This window comes from Protopterus annectens, chromosome 10.part0 (genome assembly GCF_019279795.1).
Source record: "Protopterus annectens isolate FY-2018-M chromosome 10.part0, PAN1.0, whole genome shotgun sequence".
NCBI classification, from domain to species: Eukaryota; Metazoa; Chordata; order Ceratodontiformes; family Protopteridae; genus Protopterus; species Protopterus annectens.
In genome coordinates, this window is record NC_056744.1 from 1,457,931,867 (window position 1) to 1,457,948,581 (window position 16,715).

General features: G+C 41.2%; 1 protein-coding gene across 1 annotated transcript in view; it reads right to left on the reverse strand.

Moving 5' to 3' along the window:
* Positions 1 to 16,715, reverse strand: part of TTC39A (tetratricopeptide repeat domain 39A) — a 2,407,335-nt gene that overhangs the window by 885,537 nt on the left and 1,505,083 nt on the right. Inside the window, exon 8 of the mRNA XM_044086086.1 lies at positions 4,377 to 4,442. Within this exon, the coding sequence (XP_043942021.1) occupies positions 4,377 to 4,442 (66 nt within the window). The remainder of the gene's footprint in view (positions 1 to 4,376; positions 4,443 to 16,715) is intronic.

Sequence of the window (16,715 nt, forward strand, 5' to 3'; positions counted from 1 at the left end):
ATGTTAAAACCATAGTAATTACAGTAAACCCTTTTGTTGTTGTTTTGCTTTTTTACTGTTTATTTGGATATTCTGTTTCTGCTATTATTTCACTGAATAATGTAACTACTAAAATACATATACCTGCAAATTGCACACATTTAACCTAATACTCAAGTTTTGCATAATACTCGGTTCACAGTTTAACATTCTCTCACACTCACAAGTCAGGCAGGCTTTCTGACCTGAGAAACACCTGTGGCTGTATTTTAATCACAGTCTGTCAATATCCTGCCAGGCTGCTGTATCTGGTCCAATACTGCTTAGCTACTTGTGTTACTGCTTCTGACTCTAGCTGATCTGACAAAAACTGAAATGAATCATGCTGACTTTGTATACTGTCTGCAGTACTGTGAGTTCAGACAGTTTTTTTCCATGGGCATGTAGTCTTTTCAACACCTCACCCCTTTTGTGAAAACTGAAGCAATAGTGAATGAAACTAAACATAACTGAGAAAGCAGCAAACATGACCAAACAAGACCTAACTTTTTTGCTCTACTTCACTCTCTTAAAGGCTTAAGAGACTGAAGAATCTACCATTAACTTTACTGCTTCATTTCCCTTACATTACTGGATTTAACTTTCTGTAGTTAGCCTTATTCAAATACCAAATCAGCTACAAGAATAAAACTTCCCATTCCACCATACATAAATACTTAAACTAACTTCTGTTATCTTTCACTAAGACTCACACTACTACTCCTTTTTATATCTCCCGTAAACTAGCCTGGAACATTTTGCTTAGATGAATATTTTAACCTAAAACAACAACTGCCCTTAAGTGGAGCTACTTACAGTCCATGGGACCTGCAGCCACAGATTGTTTTATTTTAAGACACTGTGCTATTAAATGCAGCTTTTCTTCTTGGGCTCAGCGAAAACAGGGAAATGCAAAGATGGACAACACAGTAAACAAAATATCAGCAAATAAACAAAACAACTCATTTTTTTTTGTTTCCTCATCTGTATATCTTGATATGTGTGTACATTTTCTTTTTTACTTATCTATATACCTTAATATATGTATGTACAAAATAGTTATAAACCCCATTTTTTCATGGTATCATGAGAGATAACTTAAAATGTTTTAGAATACAAGCTTAACAATTCAAAATAATGAATCGGCCCTGTGGCACATATGGACAAAGCCCTGACTACAACCTAGATGATCCAGGTTGATTGGTAAAATGGCTGATGGAGGAGCTGATCAGGGAGATGGGAATGAGAAACCTATTCCATCTTGTCCGTCCTGGGGAAGAGGTGTACCACCCATAATCTGAACTCCACATTATCCCTCTGCAAAGTGGTGCACCTTTTAGGCCGTAGGTAGCATGTATTGTAGCATACATGCACCTCTGTGCAAAGTAGTACTTATGGCACTCAAAAAAAGCTGATGGGAGTAGATCAGGCCATATAGCATAAATTCCATTTCTTCTTAGTGAATGATGGCACCATTCCCAGTACAGTCAATCTGCCCACCCAGAGAAGGAATGGATAGGAGGGCCCCCATCCAGGATGAATGAATGGACCAAATGAGTGGCTGAGAAGGATGGCTATATAGACAGAGGGGGAAAGGAACAAAGGCTAGGGGCAGTGGTTAAGAGGCATAGATACTCTTGTTTTTTTTTTTTCTTTTGAAAGGAGGGTCCTTGACAGTTTCTTTTTTGTGTCACCCTGCCATCTTTTCCTATATTGTTTTTAGAAGACTTTGGCTGGGCAGACTAAAATGGCTTTCTAAAGAAAGGTCCATGGTTAGTTGGATAATTCCTTTGGCACTTGGGAATATGGGGCAAAAACAGTTGCTTGACTTCCTACATCAGCATTCCTCTGTCTTCCAGATTCTTAAGAACCTCAGCTGGGCCTTTGTACCTCCATTATTTTTGGTTTTGTCCAGAAAATTTCTGCTAAAAGGTTGATAGCTGTGCTGCTGCATATTGGTAACAAAGGATTCAGATATTTATGCATACATGTTTGGCAGCTAATTGCCCTGAAAGCCAAAGCAGATGATTCAAAAACCTTCTTAACTAAACTGCCAAAGCAAGACTGTCATAATTATCTGGTAAAGGATTGGCAGAGGAAAAGGATTTTGAACTTCTTTCCCTACCAAAAGAAATTATAGCAAGATCTGTAACAGTGTTTTTGTAAGAGAATTTGTGTGTATCAGACACCCTGCAGAAGCAGGTGGTTGGGAATCTGGTGAAACATAAGTTGTAATGAAGGCCCCAAGCAAGCATGTTGCGGTAGCTACTGGTTTTGGGGAGTCCATACCAAATAGCTCATAATATCTTTTTGAAATTCTGTTACCTCCTTACATTCCTACTTAAAAAGTCTTTCCTTTTGGAGAGTGTATTCCCAAAAGAGATTTTCTCAGTGAAAAAATCTAAGGAAAGAGTATCCTCAGATTAAGACCGATAAAGATTGGGGGAAGATAACAGAGATATGTTATCTCATTATGGTTTTCATTATCAGAGTCAGAGAATATTTACTCTTCAGAGGAAGAAGTTCTCTTTCTTTTTAGAGAGCTAGAAACTAGAAAAGGAGGCTGGAAAAACGTAATGGCCTCAAATAAACCTGTGCAAAGTCGAACCAATCCACCTGCGAACTCTTTTGCACAAAAAGTGTAGAAGGAGGAGAAGACAGAAGTTTAGTCTTTTGTATACACTTTTTAGGGATCTCAAGCCTTATGGATTGGGGATAGGAATCCATAGGTCAGTCCACTATAAGTGACCCAGTGACATCCTTCTTCACCAGACCCTGCTGTATGCCTTTCCTTGTCCTCAGACAGTACAAAATATATTTCATCCTTACAATTTCTGCTTAATGTCCACTCTGAAGAGACATGCATGTTTCCAGGTCTTAGCAGTTTCCAGAGGGGCTGCACCAAAGGGACCAGCAGAGATGGAGTGACAGTCCATAGGCTGTGAAGACACCTCAGTGCAGTCATCAATATCAGACCACAGAAAAGTGGTAGACATTTGAGACTCTTAGCTAATGTTTTTAGTCAACTTTGTTTTCTTTTTCTGCCGGGGTGGGGGGTCCACTGAAGGGGGATCTGGCACCATGCTTGCACGCATCAAGTTTCTAAAGTAGTTGTTTTCAAGGAAAATCTTCAAGGAATTTAACTTACATCTTACTGTTTTAGGAGTGAAGGAAAGACATATTTGAAAGGACCTCATGTAGTGCTTTTCTCCCAGGCACAAGACGCAAGTAATATGAGTGCCTTTACAGGAGATTTGTCTAGTGTAAGAACATTTGCCATTTAAAACAGACATATACATTTTTGTAAATAATTTTTTCAAAGAAAATAAAGGTTTCCCAATGTGGATAAATCTATGCCTGAAGTTGTAGCAGAAGTGACCACTGATACTCACACCACTAAGCTAAAAATAAGTTTGCATAAGCATACATATGGCAAGAAACTTTTGAGTTTTGGTGAGCCTCTATGTCCTTCTTATACTAGTACATAATCTTGTGTTATGGGCACATGTTCCACATGCGAGAAGAAACCTGAAGTTTTGTACAATGACTGGACATCCAATATCACTTGGCATAGTACACACCGTATACTACTACAAAAGTGATGAAGACCAGTTGAATTTTTCTTTTTTAGTTTGGTGCAAGGCACTTGTCTTGTAACTGCAGTTTAAACCTTAGCTAGTTAGGAGTCGGAAATTTACATGTTATTGATTGGGACTTGAATTCGGTAGCAAAGCAGAAATATGTTTCATTGACAATATTTTTGATTAAGCCATTCATTTAAATTCCTTATGACAAAATAACTAAAAAAACAAAGTAGTGTATATGTAGTCACATACATATACCAACAGGATAAAAAAATATGTATCTCTAATTTGCACCGCAAAGCATCCTAACTCCCATAACTCTGGAGAACTACTTTCTTTATAGTACCCTTACCTCCAACAAATCTTCTTCACTGTCCTGGTGAGTATTAGAAAGAGAGAGAGAGAGACAGAAAGATGGAAGGAGACAAGTAGCATGAAAGAGAAAGACAAACGTTTTAACTAGAGGCAGAAAAGAAACATGCTTTGTTTGCATTTCAGGTGTATAGCTTTCATAGCTAGAAATCATTCTTACATCTGTAAAATGAGCACAAGCATTTAAACAGCTGAGCAGATGGGTACATCTACAGCATGCAGGCACTGTTAAATGACAATGTGAAATACTACTCACGGTACAGAACAAGCTTAAAAGACAAAAATAATACAGTATGAGTTTGCAATACTTTATAGTAAAGTAAAAGCTATAAATGAAAAATAAAAATGCAGTAAACATCACATTTACATATCATATGGGGTTTAGAGTAACAGAGTGCTGACCTTGTCACCGGAAAAGCCAACAAACTCCAACAGCCGAAGGACTCGTGTAGGCAACATTGATAAAGTCTGCAGAGATGAACAGGAAGATTGTGTTACTTAAAAAAAAAAACAACAAAAAAAAACATCATATGTTAAAATACATGTAACATTTTAAAATGCAAAAGCTGCTTTTCAGTATAATAAGAGCAGCTGGGTGTCACTCAGAATCAATATTGCATTTTAGATTTACCATAATGACAGATCTGGATGAGCTGTTCTATCTTAGTAACATCAGGACAAATTCTAGTAGACAATAAGACAGCTTGACCAGAGTTCTAAGCTAATCTTCCTTGCTAGTCTGTCTCATGCCAATACAGGCCTTATCACTGTTGCTCTGAAAGAAGACCTTGATCCCAGTATCACTTACTCTGCTTTGTGAAGGTGTGTGAGGAGAGCGATCTGGGCAGATACAATGCAAATCTCATTGCACTGTGGAAGAATAAGCAGCCACTCTAACTGAATGCACTTTTAAGGATGGAGGATACCAAACGAAGTGGTTTACTGTATAAGTAATAACAGAACTGAATGGAGTCAGTGAGTTATTTTAGAAGTACAACTTTAGAAACTTTATATTCTAAATTCTTACTGCAGTAAAAAATGAAAAGGTGAGTTTTTCCTAACAGATTTTATCCATATACAGCCTTAAAATGAAAGAAATATTCTCTTCAGCTGGAATAATTGGTAAGGAGATGGTAGATGTATCATTGGGTGGCCACAGTGGTGCAGTGGTTAGCATTGTCGCCTCACAGCAAGAGGTTCTCCAGTTCGATCCTTGGCTGGGGTGCCTTCTGTGCGGAGTCTGCATGTCCTCCCTGTGGTCACGTGGGTTTCCTCCAGGTGCACCAGTTTCCTCCCACATCCCAAAAACATGCTGTAGGTGGATTGGACACTCTAAATTGGCCCTAGGTGTGAGTGCGTGCATGTGTGTGCCTTCCATGAAAGGTTGGGTGCCGGGCTGGCAACTCGACACTGTAAAATTTCACTGCCAATCCTGAGCGGACAGGTGATCCGCTGTGGCGACCTCTAACCGGGAAAAGCCAAAAGAAGAAGAAGATGGTAGATGTATCATTGGATTCAGATTTTATTGTTTGCTGCCTTAGGCATGTAAGATTGTTTAGTACACATAAGATACTCCATCTTTTTGGAATGTCAAGTAAGCTGCTCCACCTGTAATACATATAGCTTAAAATCAGTTGATATGATATCTGCCAAGAAGATTGGTTTCCATGAAATAAACTTTAAACCAACTAAAACCACTGGTTCAAACAGAGGGAGATTCAACTTCCTCAACTCAAAATAAATATCCAAAGGGGGAATTGGAACTTTAATTAACGGCCTGGAAAGAAATGTACCTTCTAAAAAGCCTTTGAAAATATTTAATGATGCAAGAGTTGAGAGGTGTACACCTTGATTACACTTGGAGGGAGCAGTTAAATGAAATCTGTGAAGAATAACAAAGCCCATTGTCAAAGACCTGTGAGATACTAAAGAATTGAGGAGACTGTGGCAGTAAAGGAATCCAGACCTCTAGATGATGCCCCGAAGAAGAAGAAGAAAAAAAAGAAGAAGAAGTTTGTCAAATTTACTTTTGCCTTTTTTTTCTGGTATTTGGCTTCTTGAATGGTGGCATAATATGAAAATCAGGAGCACTGAAAGGGTTAAAAGCAATTAGTGGAAGTTGAGAATCCACATAAGAAGATACATGGAATGACGGTCCAAATGGGGTTTGTTGGAAGGATTGGACAGGACAGGCTTGAGTAAATGAAATGGAGAGGCTTCTTCAAAATTGAGGCATGAGCAGAAAGAAAAAAAAGTTATGTACTCACCATAACGTTCCATCTGTGTTGTCCATTTTCATTCTTCCACAACCTGTGGGTTCGAATCCCATCCTTGGATCTGACTCGGCCACTTCTATAGCTTTAGGATCCAACTCTGTAGCTCCAACTCTGTAGCTCCTACCTTACCCATAATGCCCCTGCCCCTGTCCTCCAGATTACCTCAGATGAGTTTGCTGTAGCTGTATATGCATAATACATACCTGAAGAGTTAAAAATTATTATAAGATAGAAATAAGACAAAAAGTAGGATCTCAAAGGGAACAGTAAGTGTTCCCAGCAGGGACAGGGGGAAGGAGGCAGGGGGAAGGTTGAAGAAGAATGAAAATGGAGAACACAGATGGAACATTATGGTGAGTACATAACTTCTTTATCTGAAATTGTCATTTTCATTTGTTCTTCAACCTGTGGAACAGAGTCCCCAGCTACATATCTCTTGGGTGGCCTTCACGGAAGAATATTCCACAGCACCACAGAGCCAAAGCATGCTCTATTTCTGGATACAATATCCAACTTGTAATGTGTAACAAAAGTATGAGTATTTCACAAGGAGGTCGCTGCACAAATATCAATGGATACTCTAGACCAAAAAGCTGCTGAGGTGGACATCAATCTAGCAGAATGTGCTTTCACATGTCCAGGAGGCATGATACGTTTTGCAGAATAAACATAAGAAATACAACCTTTAATCCATTTAACTAAGGTTACTTTAGATAGGGGTTTCTCCAACTTTGCCTTCGAAAAGGAAACAAAAAGATGATCAGATTTTCTGAAGGCCTTTGTTCTGTCCAAATAAAAATGTAGCTGCCTATGTACATCTAACAGGTGAAAGGTATATTTGCCCTTGTTTTCAAAATTAGGAAAAAACTCAGGGAGACTGATGGATTGATTGGTATTATTTTCAGAGGCAACTTTTGGTAGAAAGGTTGGATCTGTATGTAGAGTGACTCTTTCTATCTTCATGAAAAATCAAATATGGAAGTTTGGCGAGAGTGTTTGTAATTCTGAAATTCTCCGGGCTGAGGTTATAGCCATCAAGAATAAGGTCTTCCATGATAAGAATTTAAAGTCTACTTTTGGCAGAAGGGAAAGTGAACTAGAGTTTGTAAGACCATAGTAAGATCCCATGGAGAAGTAGGTTCTTTGAACAGGGGTCTAAGCAAGAAGGTACCTCTGAAAAAGGCCTTACACAATCTGAAAGAAGGCAAGGACAAAGAACTTTCACCTATGTCGTAATTGGAAATAACTGCCAACTGTACTCTGACAGTGGAATAGCTTGCTCCATTCTGAAAAATCAAAGCAAGGAAGTCAAGAAATGCTGGAATGGGGGTGGTAAAAGGATCCATACATTTTTGATGAGCCCAAATGAAGAATCTTTTCCATTTGCATTTGTAAACCTTTCTGGTGGAAGCTTTATGTGAACAGATCAGAATTTATTTTACTGAACAGGAAAACCTAGAAAGTCTAGCCATCTCTGGAACTCGAGAAACCATGTGGTTAATTTGAGGCCTGTCAAACCTGGGTGAGTTTGTCCTGAGGGGTGAGAAAGAAAATCTGGCCATGGATCCAGCATCCAGGGAGGACGTATCAGGTGAGACCAAAGAAAAGGGAACCAAACCTGTCGAGGCCAGAAGGGTGCAATGAGAATTACTTTGCTCTTCAACCTCTGCATTTTCTAGAGGAATGTGGGAATGAGAGATAGAGGGGGATAAGAGGTGGGAGGATGGCATAATGGTTAAGGTGGTTACCTTACAGACACAAGGTACAGGGTTTGATTCTCACATGGGGTAATTGGCTAGGCTTGAAATGGCCCACAAGGGTAGTTAGCCTAGTACTAATCTATGAACCTATGAACCTATTAAGGAGACCGTAGGGCCAAACATGGACTACAGCATCTCTTGGTGACTGTCCCTGAGAAGAGATCAGGGAAAAAACCTGCTGCATTTCTTGTTGGAAGGGGATGCAAATAAATCACAGCAAGGCTGACCCCATTTGAAGAAGATCGAGTTTGCCACAGACTGGTTTAGAGACCACTCGTGAGGCATCACGTTGGTTCTGCTAAGCCTGCCCGCTAGAATGTTGGATTTCCCCAGAATGTGCGATACTACTAAAAAGCGGTTGGAGAAGATCACCCACTGCCAAACTCTCATTGCTTCTTGACAGAGGGGGAAAAATCTGGTTCCCCCTTGTCTGTTAATGTACCAAACTATGGACATGTCTGTTTGAATTGCAATCATCCCTAGAGGAAGAAAGTTCTGTACGGTTTGGAATGCTAGCAGCACCAATCTCATATCAAGGATATTGTTATGCAGATTGGTCTCCTGTGTTGACCATGTGCCTTAAACAATTCGTCTCGAGTAATGCCCCACCACCCCAGCTGGGATACATCCATGGTCAATGTGGAGATGGGTGGAAGAAGAAGAATAAATGGCCATGCATTCTCAACGTATCTTCAGTGAAGCCACCATGAAAGGGAGTCTTTGCACACTCCAGACTGCTTGAAGGAATGATTCAGAGGATAGTGAAAATCCATCAAAAACAGGAGCATTGATGAATGACGCCTTGAAAGGTCCGCAAAGTCACAAAGTCACATCCAGGCATGTCTCATTATGGCACTGCCTGAACAAGCAGCCCTTGAGGAACCCTCAGCAGTGTGAGGTATTAACCTCATGAACATGTTAGAGGTGGATTGTAGGGTGGCCATTCTTCAGGAAAATGTTTTCTGTTCCTCTTGAGATATGGACCTTGGGGCAGTGTCAGTGAGTTCCTTTAGTACATCCCCCTGCAAAGTAAAGTGGGGCAAATAAGTCAGCGATCACAGTGCGAAGAATGCTGATGCATAAACCCACTATTTGAATCTGTCCAATGATTTAGACTCCCTACTCCCTGTTAGGGGGCTGGACAGTGGAGCTCTGTTTGGCTAGCTCCATCTTCATGGCTGCCACAACAACCATGGCATCTACAGGGGTACCTTTTGTCCAGTGTTGCTTATTGGTAGGGACACTGATGATTTTGTCAACTGTTTTTGGTATGGGCTGCATGGTATCTGGCTTCTTCCATGCCCTGCTGGAGACAAAGTCTATAAGGTCATTCATAGAAGGGGTCACCCAAGATGTAGATGGGCCAGACCCAAAGGCTTTAAAGAACACAGACTCCTCTGAGGAAGGGCTTTGGGTAGCCTAACCACCTCTATGGCATAGGATTTCAAGGATGTCTCCAAAGGAGACATCATCGGGTGGAGATCTTGGAGACCTTCATCCAAGTCCGTGTCTTCTGTTAAGGATTCCTGAAGGGAATGTAGGTGCCTACTCTTACACAGTCTCTTTTGAGGGAACTTCTTGGTGGGATACTTTGGGGAGGTGTCAGAAGAGAGGGGGAGCTCCACCGGCAGAGATGCTCAGAAGCTCTTAGGGTCTGGCTGTCTGTGAGGTGAAGGATGCACAGGCGCAGAATTCAGAATATGAGTAGGAGTAAGATCCGAAGGAGGTAGAGTCAAAGTAATTCTTGGTTAGGAGAACACCCTCTCCACCACTTCAAATGCAATAGGACCTGGAGATTTCCCAGGCAGTCATTCCAGAGCCATAGGTGTTAGAGCAGATAGACCAGGTTCTAAGATCCATCATGCTCCAAAAGGGTCAGAGTCTATCGGATCAGAGATGTCATCTGAGCCGAGGAAGGAAGACCCATCGGATATGACTTATCGATCTGGTAACCTCCCAATCTGAGGGATCCAAAACAGGAGGTCCAATTGGAGAAGGAGTTATCAAAGGTACAAAGGCAGGATGTTGGTTCATGGATCCGGTGGGGGAAGGAGCAGGCAAAACCCCATCTGTATCTGCGTCCTGAGGACTCTCCTCATCATCCTGTCCACCTCCACTTCAGAAAGACTCCAGGAAGATCTAATGGAGAAAGAGGTGGAATAAGGTCTCAAAGGTTTCTGAGGAGTCCCCAGGAGAAAGAGAGACCTTAAGGTTGGAGACACGGCTTCCAAGGGAGAACCTGAAGTCCAGTGTCATGGAGGAGTTAGCAATGTCTGTGTCGGATCTGAAGGCTTTGGATCTGACAATTTCAAAGTTTTGACAGGTTGCTCAATAGTAGCCCTTTTTGGAGACTGGGAAGGAGAGCGTTTTCTGTGCTCCCTGGGCTCCTTTTTCCTACTTAGTGGAGGTTTGAGCCCCTGATTCCTTGGAAGATCCAGTTGTAGAGGAAGAAGTCTGAGGAAGAAGACCCTTCAAAATTAGTTTGTTGTGACGATTGTTAATGGCTCGGGCACTGAAACCCACACAAATGTCACAGTCTATGTCTAAATGGCTGGGACCTAAACTGTACATGTACTCACTGTGGGCATCAGAATGTGGGATCTTGTACCCATATGAAGTGCATTTTTTAAACCCAGCAGGTTTGTCAGATTTCTCAGCCATGAAGAAAAGGAGAATCTACACATATTATCCTAAATAAAATACTATTTTTTTTTATAATGACAGAGAGGAAAAGAAATGAAGGAACTACCCAGAATGGTACAGCAGAGTTATACCAGCTGGCATACAAGTTTCAAAGGTAACAGAAACCTGAAAATAAAAAAAAACAAGATTGATTTACCTTTGCCTGACTTAAGACAGCTGCAAAATTGCAACAATACTTTCTGTTGAAGCTAATATTTTAAATTGTTAGTACTATTATATCATTTTATGTTAATTTTATGTCAATTGTTACATGATGTCTGCTTGTTATTATTGTACTGCACTTTGTGAATGTAAATTGAAGACTATTATTGTGTGTGTAAATGTTATTTGTGGATCTAAAAGCACTCACGAGAGAAGGAAACCCAGACTTGCCTGAAGTGAGGCAAACGAGATCTGAGGTAAGGGGCATTGTGGGTAAGGGAGAAGCTAAAGAGTCAGATACTAAAGCTATAGAATAGGCTGAGTCAGATCTGAACCCACAGGTTCAGGAACGAACGAAAATGGCAATATCAGATCCACAGTTTGTGAGGTTAAAAGGGAACTATGAGAATAGCTTTGGATGTATTCTGTTTGGCTTTCTGAAAGAATCTGATTATTAAAGAAACAAACAAAGTGTAGTTCAGGTGACCATTTCTGGAAGACAGCATCCTTAGGGCACCCCCCTCATGGAGTGATATGAAGCCCTTGCTTCCAGTATGTTGATGTCAAAATGGGTCTTTCTGCTGCTCCATTTATATGTGCATGTATGTATTCATACAGCAATTACAGACTCTATTCATACAGCAATTACAGACTACAGAGCAGATCTCAATTCTGGTAGAGAGGCAGCATCTAAAACCAGTTGCCCAGTTAAGGGAAATATCTTGACTCTCTGCAACTTCTGGCTATTTGTAGCTATGCATCTAGTGAATACCCAGAGGGTTGTAGTAAGATTTAAAACTTAGATACTTCTGGAACTCTTTGGATATTTTTTATGTGGAGGGAAGAACCAGCGGTCCAAAGAACTCATCCAGTTTCCTTCTGCCAAGCAAGGAATAATGGACTACATCATGACCATCAGAAAAGCTTCTTTGGGAATAAAATTTCTTAGGTTGTTTAAGTCTGGAATAGGCTTGAAGCTCTTAGTATTTTCTGAAACTAAAATGAAGATTGCATAGCAGCCTGATACTTTCTGGCTTTGTGGAATCTCCTGGCTTGCTCTTTCTGCTACAAGTTTGAGAATTTCCCTTTTTGCTGTCACTTTCTGATGGGTAGGATATCAGATAAAGGTACAGAATGGACAGAATAAAGGATGTGGAATGGTAGCTACCCAACTGGATATTATTCTTTTTTCTCCTTCAAACACATTTATTAAATTTATTAAATTGTCATTTATGACCTAGAAACACATACATTAATAGAAAATAAAACAAACCATATTAACATTTTTCATATTCATGCAAAATGCATTACACATATGCTTTCTTTCTTTCTAACAACTAGTTACTTCAACAATACATAAATTCCTCATTTCCTGAACACACTCATACCTCACTGCTCCTCCTGACATTAATGTAATTTGGTGCTTTCCTTCAAGATGCCACCTCTAATTATTTTATCTCCTTACAATATTCAATACTTCAATTACAATCGGTTTAGATTTTGATTTCCATTTTCTAGTAATTGCTTTTTTGAAAGCCATTAGCATTAAACATAGTAAGGTCTTACTATACATAAGCGAGTTTGATCTTGTGTCCCAGCACAAAAAAAGAAGCTATGTCTTACCATAACGTTCAATCTGTGTTGTTGATCTTCACTAATCCTTGACTGTGGTCTTGGTTCTGAGCCTTGGAACTGACTCGGTCGTTATTCCAGCTCACGCCTTCCAAAAAATCTCGAGCTAGGCTCTACCCATAATGTTCCTCAGATAGAGTTTGCCTATAATAGTGACAGACAAGAAGTAACAGATAAGACACCATATCTGTATCCCTATTATGAAGCCAGTCTTTGGGAATATTTGGTCCACCAAGAATTTTAAAGCAGGGGGAAGGAGGGAGTGAATGTCAAGGATTAGTGAAGATCAACAACACAGATGGAACGTTATGGTAAGACATAACTTCTTTAGTTGATGTCAATCTTCATGTAATCCTTAACTGTGGGACAGAGTCCCTAGCTACCTGAATCTTGACAAGTCTCATGTTAGAATATTCCTGACCACCATCGAGCCGAATGATGCGCTTCCCGTAGAGACCTGGTCCAATTTGTAATGTGTAATAAAGGTTTGAGGAGATGCCCATGTAGCTGCTGCACAAATATCAACTAAGGAAGCTCTGGCATGAAAAACTACAGAAGCTGCTACAGCTCTCATTGAATGAGCTTTCACAGGACTTGGTAGGTGAAGTCCCTTTTTGTTGTAAACAAAGGTGCTACAGTCCTTAAGACATTTAACCAAGGTAACCTTAGATACTGGATTACTTAAAGAAAGTACAGAAAAGGCAATAAACAGTTGGTAAGACTTTCTGATGTCCTTTGTTCTATGAAGGTAAAAATGTAATTGCCTGTGTACATCTAGTAAGTGTAGACAGTACTCTCCCTTGTTGGAAAAATTAGGAAAAAGGACTGGGAGATGTAAGGTTTGATTGATATTTGACTCTGAAACAATCTTTGGCAAAAAGGAAGGAATTGTCCTGAGGGAGACCCTGTCCTTATGAAATATAAAATAGGGGGGTTTGCATGACAAGGCTTTAATTTCTGATATTCTCCTGGCTGAAGTGATAGCTATCAAAAATAAGGTTTTCCAGGACAAGATCTTTAAGTCACAAGTTGCTGAAGGTTCAGAGGGGGAATAAATGAGAGACTGCAGTATCAAATGCAAATCCCATTAAACGAAGGCCTGAGCATTAAAAAGAAGTTATGTCTTAACATAACGTTCCATCTGTGTTGTTGATCTTCGTTCATTTATTACTGATGGGTTATTGGTTCGGTCCCTGGAACCGAGCTGGCCTTATACCAAGCTCGCATCAGCCAAAAACTCTCGAGCCAAGCTCCTACCCAGAATGCTCTGCACCCTGTTACCTCAGATTGAGTTTCCAAGTAGATAGACAAAAGTAGAGGCTACCTCTGGTCATAACAGACCCACAATAATGGAAAAAAGTAGCATATAAGATCAACCAGGAACCTCCGGACGGGGACGGGGGGGTGGAGAGTAATGAATGAACGAAGATCAACAACACAGATGGAACGTTATGGTAAGACATAACTTCTTTATCTGATGTTGTTAATCTTCGTTCATTCCTTACTGATGGGACAGAGTCCCCAGCAACCTGTATCCCTGGGCGGTCCTCATGGAAGGACATTCCTGAGCACCACTGAGCGAAAAGAAGCTCTTCCTCTGGAGGCCAAATCCAATTTGTAATGAAGGATAAAAGTATGGGGTTTGGCCCAAGTTGCAGCTGAGCAAATGTCATTGAGGGAAGCCCTAGCATGGAAAGGTGCTGAAGTTGCCATACACCTCGTAGAATGGCCTTTCACTTTGTGAGGGAAGGTGATGCTGTTCTTGTTGTAGATGAAGGTAATGCAATTTCTCAACCATGACTCCAATGTAACTTTAGAGACAGGATGACCTAGCCTTGGTCCAGAAAAGGCCAGAAACAGTTGGTCTGATTTATGGGTAGATTTTGTTCTGTCCAGATAAAATCGTATTTGTCTGTGAACATCTAGGGAGTGCAGGCAATACTCTTCCTTGTTAGAATGATTAGGAAAAAATACTGGGAGGTCAGTAGACTGGTTGATAGTCAGCTCTGACACCGCTTTCAGTAAAAAGGAAGAATTAGTTCTCAGTAATATTCTATCCTTATGGAAAATAAGGTAGGGACGTTTGATGCATAAGGCTTGAAGTTCTGACAGATGTCTGGCCAATGTGATTGCAACCAGAAACAAAGTTTTCCAAGATAGGTACCTTAAATCAAATGAAGACAAAGGTTCAAAGGGGGCAGCTGTTAGGGTTTGTAGAACCAAGGCCAAATCCCAAGGTTATACTGGTTCTCTAAAGGGAGGTTTTAAGTGAAAAACACCCTTCAAGAAAGTCTTACAGTGTCTGTGTGACATGAGTGAAGAGTTCTGAAAGCCAATGTGGAAATTAGAAATGGCAGCTAAATGAACACGAATAGTACGGCTGACACCCCAGATTGATAAAGATCTGATAAGTAATCTAATACCACCAAAAGTGGGGCTGACAAGGGGTCCAATTGTCTGTTTACTGCCCATAATGTAAACCTTTTCTATTTGCTGAGACAGATTAGTCTAGTGGATGATTTATGAGATGCAATAAGAATATTGCGCACCGGGGAAGACAGGTTATCCTGCCTGGCAATCATAGGAAGTGGAGAAACCAAGCTGTCAGCTTCAGGTTTGTTAGATTGGGGTGAGTCAGACCCTATGGATGGGAGATCAAGATTGGGGATGGATTGAGAATCCACAGTCAATCTAGCAGGTGAGGCCGGAGGAAGGGGAACCAAACTTGTCGAGGCCAATATGGAGCAATGACAACCACTTTGCTCTTTAACTGCCGTGCTTTCTTCAGAAATTGGGGGATGATAGGTAGAGGAGGATAAGCATAAAGCAGACCCAAGGGCCAAGCGTGGACTAGAGTGTCTCTCGGTGACTGTCCCCGAGGGGGGATCAGGGCAAAATAGTTGCTGCACTTGTAGTTGACTGGGGAGGTGAATAGGTCATAGCAAGGCTGACCCCAGCGGTTGAAAATTTTTGCTGCTATCACAGGACTGAGGGACCACTCGTGAGGTTGTAGAATGCACCTGCTCAATCTGTCCATTATTACGTTGGAGCTCCCGGGATTGTGCGTTGCAATTAGAAAGTGGTTGGAAGCTATCGCCCATTGCCATAGTCTCAAGTTCTCTCAGCATAACGGATACGATCTGGTGGCCCCTTGCTTGTTGATGTACCAGACCACTAACATGTTGTCTGACTGGATTGCAATAGTCCCTGACAGAAGGATCGAGTGGAATGCTTTCAATGCTAATAGCACCGCCCTCAGTTCCAGGACATTGATATGCAAATGGGCCTCTGTCTCCAACCAGGTGCCTTGGAGTGAGTTTCCCTGACACAGCCCCCCCACCATCAGGGAGGCATCCGTGGTCACTGTAGCTTTTGGCTGATGGGGGCTGAAGGGGTGAGACCATTGTTGGGGGTTTTGAGACATCCACCAGAGCAAATCTTGCTTGCATCTCTGAGTTAAACTTATCTGAAAAGACAAAGGATGTTGTAGAGGGTAGCACCGAGTGAGAAGTAGCCAATGAAGAAGTCTCATGTGGAATCTGGCCAGAGGAACAATGGTGATCGAGACTGCCATCGACACCAAGAGTTGGAGTACGGACCGAGCAGAGGATTTGTGGTGACAGATTAGCGGCTGAACCTGTTGTCTTTTTCTTTGAAGTCTGTGATTGGGAAGAGATGCTGTTCAATTCCTCGTGTCCAGCAGAACCCCAATGAATTCTAAAGATTGTGCCAAGGTTGCGTTGGACTTCTCCCAGTTTTTAGTGATTCCCAGGCACTGAGCTGTGAGAAGAGTGCAGCCTAGGGCTTCTTCCAGTAGACACTTGGTGGGGGTAGTAAGGAGCCAGTCGTCTATGTATGGAAACGCGTGGAATCCTTGAAGTCGCAGGTGAGCGATGACCACTGCCATGCATTTGGTGAACACTCTGTGGGGCTGTAGAGAGACTGAAGGGCAGTGCTCGAAATTGGTAGTGACTGGCTCCTATGCAGAAGCAGAGGTATCTTCTTGAGCGGGTGTCCATTTCAATATGGTAATATGCATCTTGAAGATCTACAGAGCACATCCAACCATCTTCTTCCAGAAGAGGAAAAATAGGCTGAATCGTGACCATCAGGAATTTCTCTGTTTTTACAAATATGTTTAATGTCCTGAGATCCAGATTCGGTCTCCAGTCCCCTGTCTTTTTTTGGTACTAAAAAGAACCTTGAGTAAAAAACAGATCATATCTGGT